This window comes from Carassius gibelio, chromosome A15, assembly GCF_023724105.1.
Source record: "Carassius gibelio isolate Cgi1373 ecotype wild population from Czech Republic chromosome A15, carGib1.2-hapl.c, whole genome shotgun sequence".
Taxonomy (NCBI): Eukaryota; Metazoa; Chordata; class Actinopteri; order Cypriniformes; family Cyprinidae; genus Carassius; species Carassius gibelio.
The window spans coordinates 2,588,150-2,607,291 of record NC_068385.1 but is presented as its reverse complement, the minus strand read 5'-3'; the positions used below and the strand labels follow the sequence as shown (position 1 = coordinate 2,607,291).

The following is a 19,142-nucleotide window of genomic DNA, read 5'->3' as shown; positions in this document are numbered from 1 at the left end:
TTGTCTGATTCTCTTCCACATCTTTCATTGTCCAAAAAGAACAATGAGCATAGGGAAGACATGGTTTCATATGTAAAAATGCGTGTTTTTCATGTGAATTGGGTGGAGACAACAGAAGAAAATGTTGAATGCACTCCAACACTGTCTGCATCCGCATGCACCTATTTTGCTGTTAAAGCTGTACGCACAGTCTGTGTGATTGATGACGCAATGACAGACCACTACTTTCTCTCAGCAGAGGAAATAGAGTATAACCAAGCTCTTAAAGAAGTCCCTAAAACACTTTGGGTTTCATCCAAATTTTACCTGGGACTGGTTAAAAATTGTGAACCAGTTCATGTCACTGCAAAGTCTGATTACAGACCTTGTAAACCTCAATATCCTCTTAAGTGAGAGGCTACTGAAGGTATAACACAAGTTTTTGAATCATTAATAGTAGCTGGGGTGATTGTGCACTGTGAGGATTCTCCTGTGCGTACACACATTTTCCCTGTTAAAAAGATAAAGAAACATGCAAATAAGATATTGTCAAACTTTTAAAACTTGTGTCTGCTGTGCGTCATAAGCCAGTTTGTCAATAGTGCTTGGGCGCCGCGTTGCATTATGGGACTTGTCGGCCATGTTGATGGCCTTGCGAATGTAAACATACAGCAAGTTGAACGAGAAGAAGCAGATTTGGGAGACAGAAAAAAGATGTTAAAATCACGAAAAGGTTGTGGAATTTACAGGTATATGCTAAATAGGGATGCAAGGGACCGGTATGTGGACAAAATCGGCACTATTTACGGTTTGGATCCATATGAAAATACCAACAAAGAGTGGAGCACTGACGGCGACTTGCTGCCTCACTTTTGCATTACAGATATACTCAGCTACCTGGCTTGTTTTGTGAGCGCCTACACTTCAGAACAGTTCCGAAGCTACAATTCATTGGAGTCTCATGTGCAGTTCACAAATGGATTGGTTCAGGAGCTGCAGATCATAATGCCGTTGAACAGTATACAGTAATACAGTAATCCGGACAAAGGTAAGCTGCATTACACCTAGCTGCTAGTTTAGTAACCGTTAGTGCTAACAACCATTTACATGTAGCCTACTTTTAACCAGGTTTCGAAATGACTTGGGACTCTTGGGGGGGTCCCCAAAATTTTTATTAATTAGCAAACAAATGTATGATCAAAAAAGAGAGAGGTAATCGAAGCCCTTGCCCTGCTGCAAATATCTAGATATTTACATCCCCGGCCCAACCATACAGACACAGAGTAAAATGAAATTCTGAAAAACTATCTATCACTTCTTCTTGCTTTACTACTCCTTCCAATACTTCCCAAAAACAATTTCAACTGATGATTTGAGTAGCTCTTTTTTAAAGAGCTACTCAGAGTAGTTCTAGATGATTGGGGAATTTTGTAGGGCTTTTGTAGGCCTAGTGCCTCTGCATAGAAAATAATAGACAAAACACAAGCATATATAAATGCATTAGTACTTGTGAAATAAAGCAGAGCTTTTGGTTTCTCAGGTAAATTAACTGTATTAAGTTACAGAAAACGAATAATCACATGTAAAATAACACTGCATTCAATGTATACATTAAATATGATTCATATAATTAATACAGTTTATTTTTAGCTACAAAAGTGTTTTTTCTCTTTCTCTTTTGTTGTTTGATTAATTTTGGTGACACAAACAGCTGCAGGTGAATTGTGTTGCTGTCCCTTTAAGACGAATGCATGTAGCCTATCTTAATGTTATCGTTTTCTTTTTTTCTGACTGCGTTTATGGGGAAACTCGTTGAGACGGGCACTTTGACTTATTTTTTTGAAACCCATCATTCATTTTTTTTTTCGTTCAAAAACCGATAAGAAAGACAAGGGAATTCGGTGTTCACAAACTTCTGTTTGCGACTGCGTGACTCTGTGCACCAACAGACCAGTCTCCATTTGGATGTTTAACATAAATATATAACCTACTGATACAGCAAAGACAACGTCGGCTGTATTGACGGCAAAATAGGCTACAGCATTTTTCGTTCTGTATTGACAGGACGATTTTAAAGCAGAATTTGATGAGAATTTGATGCAGTTGCAGATACCATAGAAAAAAATAAACACTAGGCGGGAGGCGCCGAAAAGCACGCTGTTTTTGCATCCCTGATATAAGGCTTGGCCGCCACGTTGCATTCTGGGACGTGGCGGTCCTGCTGGCAGCCTCGCGAATGTAAACATACATCAAGTCGAACGAGAAGAAGCAGAGTTAGGAGAAAGAGAAAAGATGGTAAAATCGTGAAAAGGTTGTGGGATTTATAGGGATACGCTAAATATGGATGCCAGGGACCGGTATGTGGACATAATCGGCACTAATAACGGTTTGGATCCATATGAAATTCCCAACAAATAGTGGAGTACCAACGGAGACTTGCTGCCGCACTTTTGCATAATAGATATCTTCGGCTACCTTGTTTGTTTTGTGAGCGCCTACACTTCAGAAAAGTTCCAAAGCTACAAGTCATTGAAGTCTCATGTACAGTCCACAAATGGATTGGTATTTCCCTGTAAAATATCCCGCTCTTCAATCGGACCTGTCAAGTCTCTGTGTTGTTGTCCTGTTGCTACTCCTTGCCCTTCCAGCGAAACAGCTGTTTTCAAAGCATCGTTTTGCTCACTTGAAAGCAACCGTGATATTGGGCTTTTTAAGATAGCGTGGTTGTTGTGAGAGCACGATTTCACGCCAATCTGTAACTAAAGTCACGTTAGACCTAGTTTCTAGGGCCGGGACTCGATTAAAAAAAATTAATCTAATTAATTAGAGGCTTTGTAATTAATTAATCGAAATTAATCGCATTTTAATCGCATATAAATATTTGACCTGAGAACAGTGAGAAGTAATTTTTTTTCACATGGATTTATAGTATACCATTGAATAATGACTGAATACATAAGCTTAAGCAACAAAATATTGTTTATTTTTGTTCAACCAAGTCTAGCAGACCAGTGCAATTTTTGCCATTAAGTGTAGCAATAGCATATTTAGAAACAATTTAGAAATAGTACATTTCAGAAATTCAGGAAGCTTATAGGTGCTGGAACCTTCTGTAAAGAGTTTTTTAAGTAAAGAACAATACTGTCAATTACATTCAGAACATTGGAAACACTGACTATTAGAAAACATCTCTCTGTTGCTTCAGAGGCCATAATATACTCAGGTCCAACTCTCAATAACCTTGGCCAAAACAATAAAGAGTTCAACATAAACTGCCAGTTGCACCAACAAAATAATACATAATTCAAAATAAAGTGTAAAGTCCACGCTAGCTGCTATATGTTTTGCGTTGAGGTGATACTTGAGGCTCGATGTGCTGCGTGATATGCGAACGCTAGTTGGTGCTTCAGTATAATCGGTCCGCCGAAACTCATCCAGTGAGAAACGTTCCGCGGTGCAAAAATAAGTCATTAAAAATGCGAAAAAATTTTTTCTGTAATTAATTAATCTTAGTTAACGCGTTATTTTTTGTGTAATTAATTAATCTCAATTAACGCGTTAAAGTCCCGGCCCTACTAGTTTCACAAATCACTTAACGTTAGTTAATGCAGCAGTTTTGTAGATGTAGATGTCAGCAGAGGGATAGCAACAAAAAGATGAATGTTGAAATTTCCCATATTTTGGATGAGTAACCCAAGAAATTTCCCTTATTTTCAATGTTGACTTAAGCTATATAAATGAATACTGTATTCAGATGTTATGGTCTCCGTGGTCGCGCCTCCAAGCAGGAAAGCGGTTTAAAGTTAATCCATTATCATTTTATTTCCCCATGGCGATTATATGTTGCGCTGTTTACACCCCACAATACATCAACGGTTTACCATGGTTGAAATAGATTTTTAATTAATCAAATTAAGACACAGGGATGAGAGGGAGTATGTCTAAACACTGCGCAGTAGTCCGTGTAGCAGTAAAGGAGGATGTCAACGTGGTGGTCATGCCAAGTAATGACGTCACGATGCCCAAGCCCTATTATCTACAATTCCCCCCAACATCAGCCATGTTAACACATAAGCACAATTTACTTTTGAAAAAAGTCGGTGATCTTTCCTTTTCCTATTTTCCTCTCCATGTGCAGGATTCCAAATTAAGAAAAATAATATTAGCTTCCTAGATTGCTTACTAAGCTCTCATGAGCATTTATGCTCAAATGACATTCACTTTAATCAACTCACAGACTTGAATTAAGTCCTGGTTATCTTTCGTAATCACTGACTGGACGAGTAACGTTAGGTTGTTAAGCTAGCTTTGAATAACTAACTGCTAGGTCTTCTGTTAGCTGGCAGATCATTTGTCTTCATACACATAAGTTACAGCTAGCAAGAAACGTTGACAGACGTACTCTTCTACATTACACTGGGTATCTCTAGTTAATGCAACTTTTGATATGGAAACTCGAACTCCTAATATTTTACTATAAACAATTATGAAGATATAAACACAATTGAAGCACTTACAGGATTTTCATTCAGGATTTCACTCTTTTTGATGTCTCTTTTTGCCGTGTTCATCTAGTACGTGTCTGCGGGAGCACCACAACAATCTGTGACGCTGTATAGGAACACACTCAGCTAATAGCTGCACTGATTGCACTGAGGAAATCAATTAATTATCGTTATAAATACAAAATGTCACTAAAACCTATAATCATTTTTAATGTTAAAATATACTTGGCGCGGACCCCCCAAAATCCAAAAATTAATTCTTATGGGGGTCCCTAACGACTTATGGAGGGTTCGGGACCCCCCAGACCCCCCTCATTTCGAACCCTGCTTTTAACTAACTTATGTGTTTCAAAAGTTAGTAGCTGTCAACCCTCCCGTTTTTTTTCTAGGGTTCTCCTGTATTTGAGCTCTTTTCATGCTCTCTTCCCCTTGTAGTATTTTCCTCTAAAATATCCCATTATCCCTTCCATCGGATCTGTCAGTCTCTGTTGTCCTGTTGCTACCCCCTTGCCCTTCCAGCGAAACAGATGTTTTCAAAGCATTGTTTTGCTTACTTGAAAAGCAACCTTAGCATGATGTTGGGCTTTTTAAGATAACAGCTTGGTTGTTGTGAGAGCACGATTTCACAGCAATCTGTAAGCAAAGTCACGTTAGACCTAGCTTCACAACTCGCTTAGTTAATGCAGCAGTTTTGTAGTACGAATATCTGCTGTCAGCAGAGGGATAGCAACAGAAAGATTACATTTTCCCGTATTTTGGATGAGTGACCCGAGAAATTTCCCTCCAAATTTTTTGGTGTTTACTTAAGCTATATAAATTAATATTCCGATATGGAAAGTGGAAAGTGATGGAAAGTTAAACCATTAAAAAAATTCCAAGGGCGATTATGTGTGCGCTATTACACCGCACAATGCAGCAATGGTTTACCCAGTGTTGGGTATAGTTACTTCGGAAAGTAGTTAGTTAAGTTACAACGTTACCATCAATTAAAAGTAATTAGTTATGATACAGCGTTACCTATTCATAAAAGTAACGCGTTAGAGTACTCATGCGTTACCAAAAATTAAAAGCCGTTTGCAGCGGCTCACACATGACAGACACAGCCCCCTGCCCCTTTAAATGCACCTAGAAGTCGTGACTCCCGACAATGAATAACGTCAGTCATCCGACTAAATTAACACTGCAGGATAACAATAACAGGAAAGACAGTCAGCAATCGGCTATTCCACATGGCGTTTTATTTATTTATTATCACAGAACATATTATTAATCAAAATTCGCACCTAACGTTACCCAGCCCGGGTAGCCTAGGCTACTGTATATTATGAGCACCACAAGATAACTCTTGATTTTTCTTTAACTTTAAATAATGCAGTTATCAAAGTACAAGTATGCTTACTTGTAAACACAACCTTAAACAGGCTTGCAGATTTAAATCCATTTAGAAATGATGAACAACCAGCCAGCCAATGATCTAACAGAAATTAACAGCTGCCTGTCAAACAAAAATGATAACAAACCGACCGAATTAAATCCTTCACTGCCACACAGGCAAATGACAAATCGCTTAATAGCCGAACTAATTATTATTAAAGTGTCACTCACAGTCACAAGCCTAAATTCGCTGTAACACAGTCCTCTTACATTTACTCTTCAAAGTAGTGATTAAAACGTAGCAGAAGCAGATTTTCGAAACATTTGTCCGACAGTCGATTTCTTTTTCGTTGACAAATTGAAAATAATGTGCGTACTTCCATAAACCAAACGCTGTCCTCTCTGCTATCTTGCCGGGAGTTCGAAAAAAAAAACCCCACCCACACACAGGGTCAGGCGCAGGGGGCACAGACGCATCACAGCCATTGACTTTACGATCACAGAGCTTCGGCTCCGCTGATACATCCGCAGGTGGCACAGTAGACCTAGGCATACTGTCTGACAAAAAGCAGGCTGCAGTCGGGATTTTCCTTTCCTTAAAATAACGGATTACTTTTTTAAAAAAATAACGAAGTTACTGATTACTTACGCACGAAACTAACGCGTTAAGTTACACATTTCAGGAAAAAAGTAATTAGAGTACTCTAACGCGTTACTTTGTAACGCGTTACCCACAACACTGGGTTTACCATGGTTGAAATAGATTTTTAATTAATAAAATAAAGACAAACGGCTAAGAGGGAGTACGTCTAATCACTGCACAGTAGTCCGAGTAGCAGTAAAGGAGGCCATCAACATGGCAGCCATGCCAAGTAATGACGTCAACGACACCCAAGCCCTATACTACAGTTTGTAAAAAAGGAAGTGACATTATTAGGTCATCATCACTAAAAATGGCAAATCTTTATTTTAGAAACGAAAAGAGGCCATTCAAAAGATTCCAAAGCCTGTCACAAAAAAGCAACTAATGTCATTTTTGGGGATGTGTTCATATTGTTGAACGTTCATTCCAAATTATGTTATCAAAGAATCGCGCCTGAGTGCTTTGGCTCACGGAAGGGCTTGCAACCCCATGACAAACTGACCTGGATTCAAGAAGCAGAAAAGCATTTAAGAATATATTACTGCTAAAAACGTCACCAACCCAGGGACTCCCAGACCCAAAGAGAAATTGTGTACAAACTGTTGATGAAAAGAATGGGTTCATTACTACTGTTCTGTTACAGGATCATGGGGAGACCTGTGGCCTATTTTTTATGTTAGAATAAATTTTGCTACCCAAGTCAATTGCTCTGCAAATGTGTCGCACATTCCAAAATTGATGATTGTATTTTTAGGTAATAAATAAGCTGATACCACAGCAAAGAATGCAGCTATGAGAACAGAACCTTCTTTTACTTGTGTAACAATTTAATACATGACGCATTCACACTCCCTGAGTGCAAACTGAAAAATAAACTCTTTGGCTGAAGACAGACCATGTCTGCCAAAACACTTTTTCCCACGCTATGTAAAACTTGTATATGGCCTAGATAACGTGAGTAAGGGGGGAATGTTTGATTTGCTAAATCAATATTGGTTCACAAAGGGATTCAATATATTTGTGGAAAGGTATAATCATATCATATCATCAATCATGTATGATCTGTGCCCCAAGCAAAGTGAACAGAGGGCAAATGATGCCCAAAGCGGCACACCCACTTCCAAATCAACCATTTGATCATATAATGTACAAGTGACAATGGCACACCTTTTGCAAATGAAACATTAAAGGAAACACAATGGGGTGTGACATTAAAAAACAAATAAAAGAAGTGTTGTATGCAAACATGACTGTCTTTGGTAAAAGCACTCCCCATTGTGTCAGTGTATATCAAAATGAGAAAAAGTCTAAAATGGGTCGCACACCGGACTAGAAGCCCAGCTCCATGCCGTGGCGCAGGCACGTGCACAGGTGCACACACCTTTTTGCCCTTACACCCCGAAGTGCCCTTTTTTTTTTGGTGGTGTTTTTTTTTATTTATTTTTTTATCAATGCTACTGGTCACCCTTTACGTCTGTCTGTCTGTTTTACAAATATTTAGCAAATGAAAGTTCTTAAAACGAGCTTGTGTAAATCTTATTCGATCCTCAAGCTGTCAGTAAGCTGATAACTCCGCCCCCTCTATATTCATTAAATCAACTGAAGTTCAACAGCAGCCGCACAGTAGACAACAGCTGAGCTGAACAGTTTTGCGAAGGGTAAATAAATATCTTGTTGTTTTAATAAGTACTACTAAACACTATGTCTATAAAGGCTCATATTTATTTATTTGATGTCTAACTGACTCACTGACTGAGATGTGGGACGTCGCCTGAGAGAGAGGGCTAGCATTTGCCATCTAGTCATAGCCAACACTTAAATAGCCTGTGCATACAGTTGCATTTCATATTTTATAAAATGCTATTTTGGCCAAATGCATTTTACCACAGGAAAAACTGAGCGCTCCGTCTATATAGCTACAAAAACTAGTTTGTAACCTGTAACGTTAGATGAAAATGTAATGTGATGACGGCAGGGGCAGGCGCCGTCGCCGTTTTAATGACGGACAAAAAAAAAAAAAAATCACATTTGCTGGCCAAAAACAATATATTGATAAGTAATACAACAACATATAATTTGTTTGTACCATCGGAAAATCATAACAGGTGCGCCCCCGCGCTGTTTCGTACTGGAACTTACACAAAGCGACGAGTGATCCTCGTCACCTAGATAACTATATTTCTAAGAAATTTCTTCTATGATTTATGATTGCTGATCCACTTAATTTATTAACATTTAGGCTAATCACGTGATGGTATACTCTCCGCTCGTGCTCACATGTATAAAATGTTGTAAAACATGGTTTTACTACAGTAATGTAGTAAGTTAGTAACTAAAAAAAAATTACAGAAGATCACTGTGAAATCGTTATATTTTATCATGCAGAATGTAATTCATGATTCATTCCAAGGGTTCATTTATTTGATCCAAAATACAGCAAAATCAGTAATATTGTGTAATATTTTTAAAATTTTAAATAACTGTTTTCTATTTGAATATATTTTAAAATGTGATTTTATTTTTGTGATCAAAGCTGAATTTTCAGCATCATTACTCCAGTTCAGTACTCTTCAGTGTAACGTGATCCTTCAGAAATGCTTTTCACTGCAACTGTAGTTTTCACACTATTTTTATTTATTTTTTTATTGCTGGCTTATTTTAGGGAAAGTGTAGTGAATAAGAGACCTTCAAGAAGAGACCAACATCCCTGGTCCGCCACAGTGTCAAATTTTGCCAGGTACATGGCTCACAGAAGGTTGATGTTGTAATTAGGGTTAAAGAAGCCCTTAAAACCCTGTTTTATCTATATTATCTAATTAACTTATATTATTATTATGGTTGTTATTAATCGTGAATAAATCTAAAGCTTTCAGCGTCTGTGAATATTAAGCGCAATAAGACAATATATCCTGCAAGTTCTGCATGTCTGTGGAATTCAAGCACAGAATGGCCATCGGGAGAACCGGGACAGTTCCCTGTGGCCTGGAAGCCGATTTGGCCCACTATTTTAATAATATTTTTGTATAATTGCATGCTTAATGTACTAAAGCAATTATTTCCGAATTCGCCATTCGATAATTAAATTCTAATAAATCATGAATCGGTTACTCGTGATTCGCACACTTTCCATGCCTGCACCAAACGGTTTAAACAGTAAACTATTTATTTTGATTTTTTTTATCTGCATTAAACTTTAGATCAATCTCATTAAAGTAAAAGGCAGTACTAAAGTCTGATTTTGTGATGGATGTGTTCAAATTTGATCATTTTAGTTCAATTGATGAAGGATTATGAAAGTCTGACAGTGTAGAGCGCTGCTGTAAGGTTAAACCTGCATGCTGTAAATGTTTGAAAACGATTAACAGCTGCAAATAAACATTCATTAGAAATTTAGAAAACGAATCAAAAGTAATCGGTTACATTAATAAAGTAATTGAAAAAGTTACACTACTATTACATTTTAAATAGGCTAACTTGTAATCTGTAACCTATTTAATTTCCAAAGTAACCTTCACAACACTGCTACTGGCTACTTGTTGGTCGAATCTGCCGGCCATACCTTTCTCAAGCCCACGTTCGATAAATTTTCTAGAACTACTAACAGTGGGACTCTGAGCTCCAAGATTGTGTGCATTTTCTCAAGAATCATCATGTATTGGTCAGGACGGACAATACAACGGTTATAGCCTACATAATTTGGCAGGGAGGAGTTTGTTCCCACAAGCTTCACTTGTAAGCGAAAGAACTGATTATGTGGAGCAGCAGGACCCTCCCTATATGAGACACATGTTCCAGGAATAATGCACAGGGGAAGCAGATTTACTGTCCAGAGGGAATCCTCTGTATGGGGAGTGGAGACTTCACCTCCAAGTGATCCTCAAAGTGTGGCAGAGATTCGGCTGAGACAAGTTATGAAATATAATGTTTTTAATTAAGTTATCTTTTTATTTTTATTTTTTACTGTATGTGTACATTAAAAGTACCTTTTCCGCTACAATAATGATCCTAAACTAAATGACGATAAATGTCTTGGCTATGTTGTGTTTATTGAACCAATCAGATAAGAGTAAATGGAGAGTGAGTAGCTGCGTTTACATGGACCCTTCTAATCCGATCGTAATAGGACTAGAAGCACAATCAGAATAAAAATATCACATGTAAACACGTCAGTCGGATTGAATTGGCTCGATCCGACTAAAATTTTGATTGGATTGTAAGGGGTGGTTTATCCCTTTTGTAATCCGAGCGAGAGGAGATGTAAACACTTGATCGGATTGAAAACTGAAACTGGAAAGTACGGTACTGTGCATGCGCAGTAACGTAGACATATTGTAATGACACATGATGGACGGAACATGGTGTTCTTCCTGGTGAATAAAATGTCATAAATAAGTGTCCCGTCATTATAAATCTCCCTTTTCACTCAGTTTATGTGAAGTGGAACATGACCACATCCCAGCAGTCCTCTTTTAAGACTCTCATCAACAGATGACTAGTTTTGAGTGCGGGGAAGAGGCACTTTTATTACTTTTTTTATAATGTTAAAGTTAAGCAGCTCAACAGTTCATGTGCTGGATGTTGCCTAATTAGGACCCGAAGTAGTGTGTGCTTTTTAAAACAGCAGCAGGAAACTCTGTATATTCATACAGTGTGTGCAAGTCAAAAGAGAAAATCCGATCAGAATCTTGTGACATGTAAATGCGCACATCAACCCGATCACTTTATTTACCGTTCATGTAAACACTACATTCGGATTCGTCAAGGAGAATGAATTCATTCCGATGGAAGCAAAAAGTGTCCATGTAAACGCACCTAGTGAGAGAATCTTGACAAACCTGTAAGCACAGAGAAAAGAAAGATGGAGCTGTAAATATCAGATTATTTCAGGAACCTTTTGGTCTGTAATCCAGCCATAGCATTGCTAAAAAGACCCAGCAGAGGTTGTACTTCCTTTGCCAGCTGAGGAAATTCAACCTGCCATAGGAGCTTCTCAAACAGTTCTACTCAGCTATCGAGTCCATCCTGTGTTCATAACAGCCTGGTTTGGTTCAGCTACCAAGTGGTAATCACAAAAATGTCAATTTAATGGATGATTCCAGCTATATTTATAAATACAGTATATATTTTATAGAACTGAAACTGTGCATGGGTGTTGTGCTAATTCTCAGTAACCAAAAACATTTTTTTTTACAGCTGGGGTGTGAGCTGGTGTTTCATAAGAAAGGTTTCGCATCTGCATTTGGCAACTCACAAGTGATAGAATTTGCATTAATCCATCTGCTAGATAAAATGTAGAAGGTGGTCAAGTGTGACATTTTGCTATAGAGATTAGCACAACCCCTTCAGTTCTTCCTTAGAAGTTCACATGCAAGTATATAACACTACTCAAACATGATGTATATGATTATGGAAATAAAATAGTTTTTGGAAAGCTAAATTATTTTAAGAATATTTTTATATATGTAATAATAAAAGAAAATACATTATATATATATATATATATTTATATATATATATATATATATATATATATATATATATATATATATATATATATATTATGTTCTCATTCATTAGGCATCTTATTGCCCACTTTATGTTTTAGAGTGGCCTGGCTGAGAAACATATGACAGCCCGTTTCTTCCATGTAAGAAAAGTAAATCATGTGTTGGTAAATTAATTATGACTTTAAATGTCATAGTTATCAAGTTATGACAATACTTAGTTCTGGTTATAGCTTTAAAATTCAAAATTATAACATAAAAGGTTGAAATTATGACATACTAAGTCAAAGGCAAGGGTGAACCAACACCAGGGAAAAGCTATTTTGACTTAGTATGTCATTATTTTGACTTTAAATCTCATTATTTCACTTTTCATTTTTCTTTTATTTGATCTGTATTTTTAAATGTTACCTAATCCAGTATAACTACTTAAATATATTTGATTAGGTTTGTGAACGTGTAAAGTATGCCTATATTAGACAAACATCAGGAGTGACAAATAATTTCAAAAAATAAAATAAAACAAAGTATTTTAGGGTAGTTTTTCTGCACGTGACCTGAATTTTCACATGTAATAATAAAAATTTATCCGGGGCAAATAAAAGAAAGTAAAATGTCTATCTCATTTTTGATGATGACAGGGCCTGGATGAATGTTCTCTTTGCTGTAGTGACAGGCCGTCATTTGCCACACATCCAGAATATAAACACCAACATCCTGAAAAGCCCAACGGAGAACTCTGTCCAGTTGTAGAGAATACCAGTCACTCCCGAAAATATCCTATTATAGAGACAGAGAAACACAACATCAACCCTGAACGTGCCATCACAGTTTGGCCTCCTTTTATTTGAACACATGATACTGTACAGCAGGGGTCCTCAACTCTGGACCTCGAGATCCAGTTTCCTGCAAAGTTTAGTTCCAACCCTAATCAAACACACTTGAACAAGCTAATCAAAGTCTTAAGGATTTCTACAAAGTTGCAGATTGGTGTATTTAATCCAGGTTGGAGCTAATCTCTGCTGGAAATCGGATCTCGAGGTCCAGAGTTGAGGACCCCTGCTGTATAAACTTACCTTATAGCCAGTGTTGATAGTCTTGATTATAACAGTAGTGTCAGGTGACCGATGTAACAATGCTAGAACAGCTTTGCGGATCGTCAACACTCTATAGGTGTAGTAATCCAGAGGGTACGTGGTGAAATGGGGCCCCAGATTGAACATAATGACTGTGTGGGGTCCTCCAGCCAGATCATCGATCTCATTACTGATGTAGTGCAGATTAGCAATTTTTGTTTTCTCAGTGCGAAGAGGAACGCCATGAGCCCTCCAGTGTAAGTCAATTTTGTCTTCCACATCCACTGCTAGGAGCGGCCCTGACTGATATTGGACATGCAGGTTCATCTGCTTCAGGTCTCAAAAAAACATGACACCAACAAATATGATCCCATGTATTGCACATATACCACGAACGCACGCGCACACACACACACACAAACATATATATATATATATATGTTTGGTTCCAAAATGTGATAAACGGCATAAAAAAGCATTTCTGCCAAAAACATTATTGTATCTAGTTGGTATTGAAAAGACAATTTACAGTTACATGTTGATACAGTTATCATGTTTTCTCCTTTTTTTCCAAACCACAACAAATGTCAGTCTCCCTTTTTTTTTGCAGAATGCATTATATCCACTTAACCAATCACATTGCACCATTCCACAAATTCTAGAGAGCAATGGAGGCCCTTTGAATACAATAGGAATCCTAATCCTTTTTCTCATCTTCTTTGTACTTTGTGATCAACAAACAAGAACTGCACAATGAATCACATGAGATTATCATGCCCATCTTGTCAGTAAAGCCGGTTCTGTGATTAATAGTTCCAATAAATCTCCATTACATGCTTTCACATGGAAATTATTCAGATGTACTTAAAACACACGTGTATTTTCATGTAGTTTCAATATGAAATATATCTTTCATTTTGATTAAATGGATTTATTGCATTTTGAGGGGAAAAGAAGAATCATGGATATATTACATTTTAGGGAATAAGATGCTATGTGAAAGTTTAAAACAGAAAATATTGGTTTTCATCTTGTAACTTTCTTCATAAATAAAAGTCAAATTAATTTACTTGTATTTCGGAACCAAATTCTTCATATATATATATGTATATATATATATATATATACATACACACACACACACACACACACACACACACACACACACACACACACACACACAGTATATATAAGCAGCTATTTATCTTACTTGGTACTTCTTTCACAAAGAACTCAAACCACTGTCTCATAGTAGAGTCTCCCATCATGTAAATGTGTTTGTCTTTCAGGCACTCTGTTGTCGCTTGGGTTGTAAAATGGCGGGTGCTACAGACAAAAGATGTCCACACATCATTCAGGTAGAAGCCAGCTGGAACTGGAGTGTGTAAACCAGGATGACATTTCTCTGCTACATCTGGAAGATGAGTGAATAGAGGATGTAAGGTCTTTAAGGAAGGTACGAGTTTTCCAAAATTTGTCTAAGCTGGTCTTTTAATTTTCAAATTAATTCCTCTTTTGTGTGCAACCCATTTCCCAGCATGTCTGTGATGGACTATTCCTCTTGGTTAAACTACTGATCAACATACCAGCAGTTTCATTTCCATGGGAATTAAAAATTTTGATGATGCTCTTATCTCCATTGATATCTTTGTTAGTTTGCTTCCTGTCAAAGAGAACATTTGTCTGTCATACTGCCTTCCATCAATGCATTAAATAAATCAAGGATAAAGTCAATAAAGAATCATTTAATCTCACATAAGCTCCTTCTCTTTACCAGTCAGACGATTTCTATAACCTCCCATAGAGTGGTACACAAGAGCACTGCATGGCAGGGATTTGGGTCTCTGGCAGCGCCATATTTCTTTGGTACGGGGATCTTTGTAATCACAGCAACAATTTTCATTTCCCATAAGTCCATTCTTGTCCCACTTAACATTACACGTCACTGTTTCCCTCAGCCTGGTCTTATTTGGTCCTGGTCCCTCGTAATATCCATTAAAGTACACCCTGTCAGAGTCAGTATCTCTGTGATGCTTCAGGACCTGCACAGCTTCACTGGAGTGAATTAGACGCACAGCCACCTGGGCTTCACCGGCCCATGGCAGGAGGAAACGCGCAGAGTAGGAGCCATTGTACAGGTCCACCACCTCCCCAAACACACTTGCCTGTGACAGAGGAACATTTCAGTACAACTCTCTCTGTCTGACCCAGGTACAGAGTTCACAGTAAAAACAACAGGCAAGTAATGTTTACAATCACTGACCTTAGTTTCAGACCAGAACAGCTTGGCTTGAAAAAAGTCGCCTCCATAACGCTTAGATTTATTATAAAAGTCCTTTGCGTGCACCGTAACAAAAAGTTCCTCACCAGTTTGGTAGTTCTCTTTCAGGTTCTCTATGATGAATGTGGTGTGAGCTGGACTAGTACTCATGGACACATTTGTGATTGATCTGTCAGGCCCGTCCCAGTAAACAGCCTGCTGTAACCTGGAGTAGTCATCTAAATGGATTCCAAATTCAGAGTAAAAAGAGTTTATTGGTGACTGAGACATTTCTGAGACTTCTGAATTGATTCCTGCAGGAGAGCCAGAGTTTGAAGAGTTCTGAAGTCCTGCACAGTGCTGAGACAAAAAGCTGGGTGAAGGGTGTTTTTTTCTTCCATTTCCCATATAAGACCATATAACCTACAAGGATACAATAGTGTTATTTTTTTTACTCATTTTACTGTTATTAAACATCCAATCTACATTTGATTCTAAATCCAAATTTGGAGGGAATCAGTTGTAGGTTCTTTCTTCTTTTCCTTAAAAAAAAAAAAACCTTCCAACATTTACACACTTCAAACATAGTTAATCATTCAAAGTCCTGCATGCCCTGCTCAGTTATCATACCCAACGTTACACCATAGAGCTATAGATTGAGGCTTGGTATTTTTTTAAGTCACTTTGATAAGAAACACAAATGTAAACCTAAATGTACAAAGTACAATGCATAATTAATACCAAGCAAATTGCAAAGGATCTCAGGAAAATACATTAGACCAAAATGCCAGTAAATTTGATTTTGAAAAACGCTAACAGCAGCCATTAATAGATCTTTTCAGGAACTCACCAGAAAAAACATGAATACCAGTAGACAAAGCCCAGAAAAAAACTTCCATAACCACGATTTTTCCCTGTGAACTGTAAAAGCAGTCTTACAAAATAGCAAGTTAACACAGTTTTATATAATTTTTTTTTTGTGAGGCCATTATTTTTTAAAACAGCTTGGACCAATTTATATATTTTTTCCTAAAATTTGATTTTGAACATATAAAAATTATCATAGAAAGTAAACTGATTAAAAAATAGACCATATCTCTGTTAAAAAAATTATTTCAGTCAGTAATGATAGTCAGTATGTGTTCTGCACATGGTTTCAAGTGAAAATACTATTTAAACAAAATGGTATACACACACACACACACACACACACACACACACACACACACACACACATATATATATATATATATATATATATATATATATATATATATATATATATATATATATATATATAAATAATTTGGATTGTTATTTGCTTTTATCCAAACTGAACAAAACAGGTTTAAACCTGTATAATCCACTGAGAATTTAACTGCAATTTTGTCCCTATAGCCCAATGTTTCTCCCTAGCCCAATGTTTTGACTGTTTTGTGTTAGCCTACCAGAGGAAAGACATGCTATTCTGTCATTTCATTTTTATTCAGTATAATTGTCTGGTATATTAGGCGTCAAAGATACAGTATGATATCTCTAAAATAACCGGATTAAGAACCACATAGTATTTTACATTAAGGGAGCTTTAAATTATATAAATATTAATGAGAATGAAATCAAAGGTCATTGATTCATTTTCTAAAAGTTTAGCAAGATCCAACCAGTGAGCTCTTTAACTCATTTTAAATTTTGTGCTATATCAACTAAATTAACATTTAATGACAAAAAAATAAAAAACATTTAACAATTAATTTCCGCTTATAACATATTGGCTGATTCGACATCATCCTGCATATGCTAGACTTAATAAATAACTAAATACGTTACAGTTTAAAATGTACTATTCACAAGTCTTACACCATTTATATATAAGTAGGCTATACTATCATGTTCTGCGCATCAAAGTGTTTAGCAAACAAATGAAATGCGATGAAGTATTCTGATAAATAACTTACAGTGTTGTTCCTGAGTTTCAGTGTCCGATTTTTTTAAGACATATTTTTGGAAGCATTTAATTTTTCCCATTTGGTGCTTTTTTGTATCTGAGTATGCGTTGCGGCAGGTTTCTGTACAAGATGGGTGGTCGCTCCGGTGTTGTTTTTTTAGGGGTTTCTTTTTTTTTTTTTTTATGCAGCTGGCAGTCCCACCCACCTGCTGTATTCGACAAGAAGCACTGTGGCTCACGAAATAACAGTTTTCACACTTTTCCACGAAACTGATCTTATTGTCTTATTTCCGCTTCCAATGAATGAATGACATTTATTGGATAAGATTTATCGAAGTGGTGAGAACAGAAAACGTTAATCAGAAGCGAATACTTTACATTTAGTTCTGTTTTGAAGCATTTGTTTCATAGACTATTTATCAATAAAATAATTATAAAAAATATAAATATACACTATTGCTAGTAAATCTGAGATGAAAACAGCGTCCTTAAAAAACAATCAAGGAAGAAAATAGATTTGCGAGCTTATATTGATTAGCCTATTATATTGAACAAAATGAAGTTCTTTGAATCTTGCCGAAGCTATACAAAAAAAAAAAAAAAAAAAAAAAAAAAAAAAGATTAGGAGAGAGCGGGGTCGAAAGTAATGTGGGACGAAAGTAACAAATCGATTTTCTCCGAGCCTATTACTACATTTGCTTTCCCAGCTATGACAGCATGTTCAACACGCAACCCTTCACAGAAATATCACGTGATTTCGTCATCATTTCCCGCAGTTAGGTCCGTAAACCTGTTTTCGACAACAAAAAGTAAATTATTGAAGAGGTAATTTTTTTAAAATTAGTTGTGTTGTTTTTCTTGTTTCATGTGTCACTGTAATGATCAATCTACAGGTTATTTAGTGCTTCAACACATCCTAAAGTTTGCATTATCAAAGTTTTTTAGTATAAAAGTAAATCAGGTTTAAATGTCAGGAGTTGGAGGGACGAAAGTAACAGTTGTTACTTTGGTCCCACTACAGTGACAAGTATTTATTTTGTTCCGGTACATGCTATTCTGTGAATTTCTGTGTATTGCATCATTTATTAAAATGTTAATGTCATATTATACCAAAAGAATATGTTTGAGTCAGATTGAGGGTCCGAAAGACAAACAGAGGTATGGTTTTATCCAGATGTTTATGAGAGGGCGTTTCTGGACATAGAGGAACATCTGGCCAGCTCCTACCTCACATTTACCTTAGTTATGTTTAGGTTTTAGCCATATCTTAGTCTTTACACCTCCACCTATGAATTTGCAGTGTTTCCAGATGTTTTAATGCACATTTTCAATTTATGCATAAAAACAACTGAATGGAAACATGAGTAGGTCTACTGTTACATTATGTTTAGAATTTATATTATGCTAATATAATTTAATTATTATATTGTTAATTCTAATGAAAAAATGTTTTATAAAAATACACTGAAAAAAAAGTTTGTACAGTCGGGTTTTGAGACATTTGATGAAACTTAAATTTAAAATAAAAATATAAAAATGTAATTTAATGTTTTTTTTTTGCAAAAATAAAGGTCAAAATATGTTTGTAGCTACATATTAACAAGGCCATAGTCAGGTTTACTTAATAAAAATGAAAGTAACAGAAAAAAATCTAGCTTATAATTGTTGTGTTACTTTTGACCCACCTGTGTGTTACTTTCGTCCCAACCGATGGGGTCGAAAGTAACAATGTTCAACTTATGTTCAAAGTGAAATTATACTGAAGTCTTTCTACATTCTCCAAAATGCCATCTGGTATTGTTAGACCACACTTATGAGTTACTGACCACCTCCTCCCGGCGACCACAACAAATCCT

General features: G+C 36.6%; 1 protein-coding gene across 1 annotated transcript; it reads right to left on the bottom strand.

The window, feature by feature from the left end:
- Window positions 1-11,186: 11,186 nt before the first annotated feature.
- LOC128028939 (NXPE family member 3) lies at window positions 11,187-17,836 on the bottom strand. The gene is made up of 8 exons (XM_052616316.1): window positions 17,297-17,836; window positions 16,192-16,262; window positions 15,345-15,764; window positions 14,837-15,246; window positions 14,668-14,744; window positions 14,292-14,495; window positions 13,082-13,419; window positions 11,187-12,785 (listed from the first exon to the last, which is right to left on the bottom strand). Exons 1-8 carry the CDS (start codon window positions 17,364-17,366, stop codon window positions 12,591-12,593), a joined length of 1,785 nt encoding a protein of 594 aa, XP_052472276.1. The 5' UTR covers window positions 17,367-17,836; the 3' UTR covers window positions 11,187-12,590.
- Window positions 17,837-19,142: the final 1,306 nt, after the last annotated feature.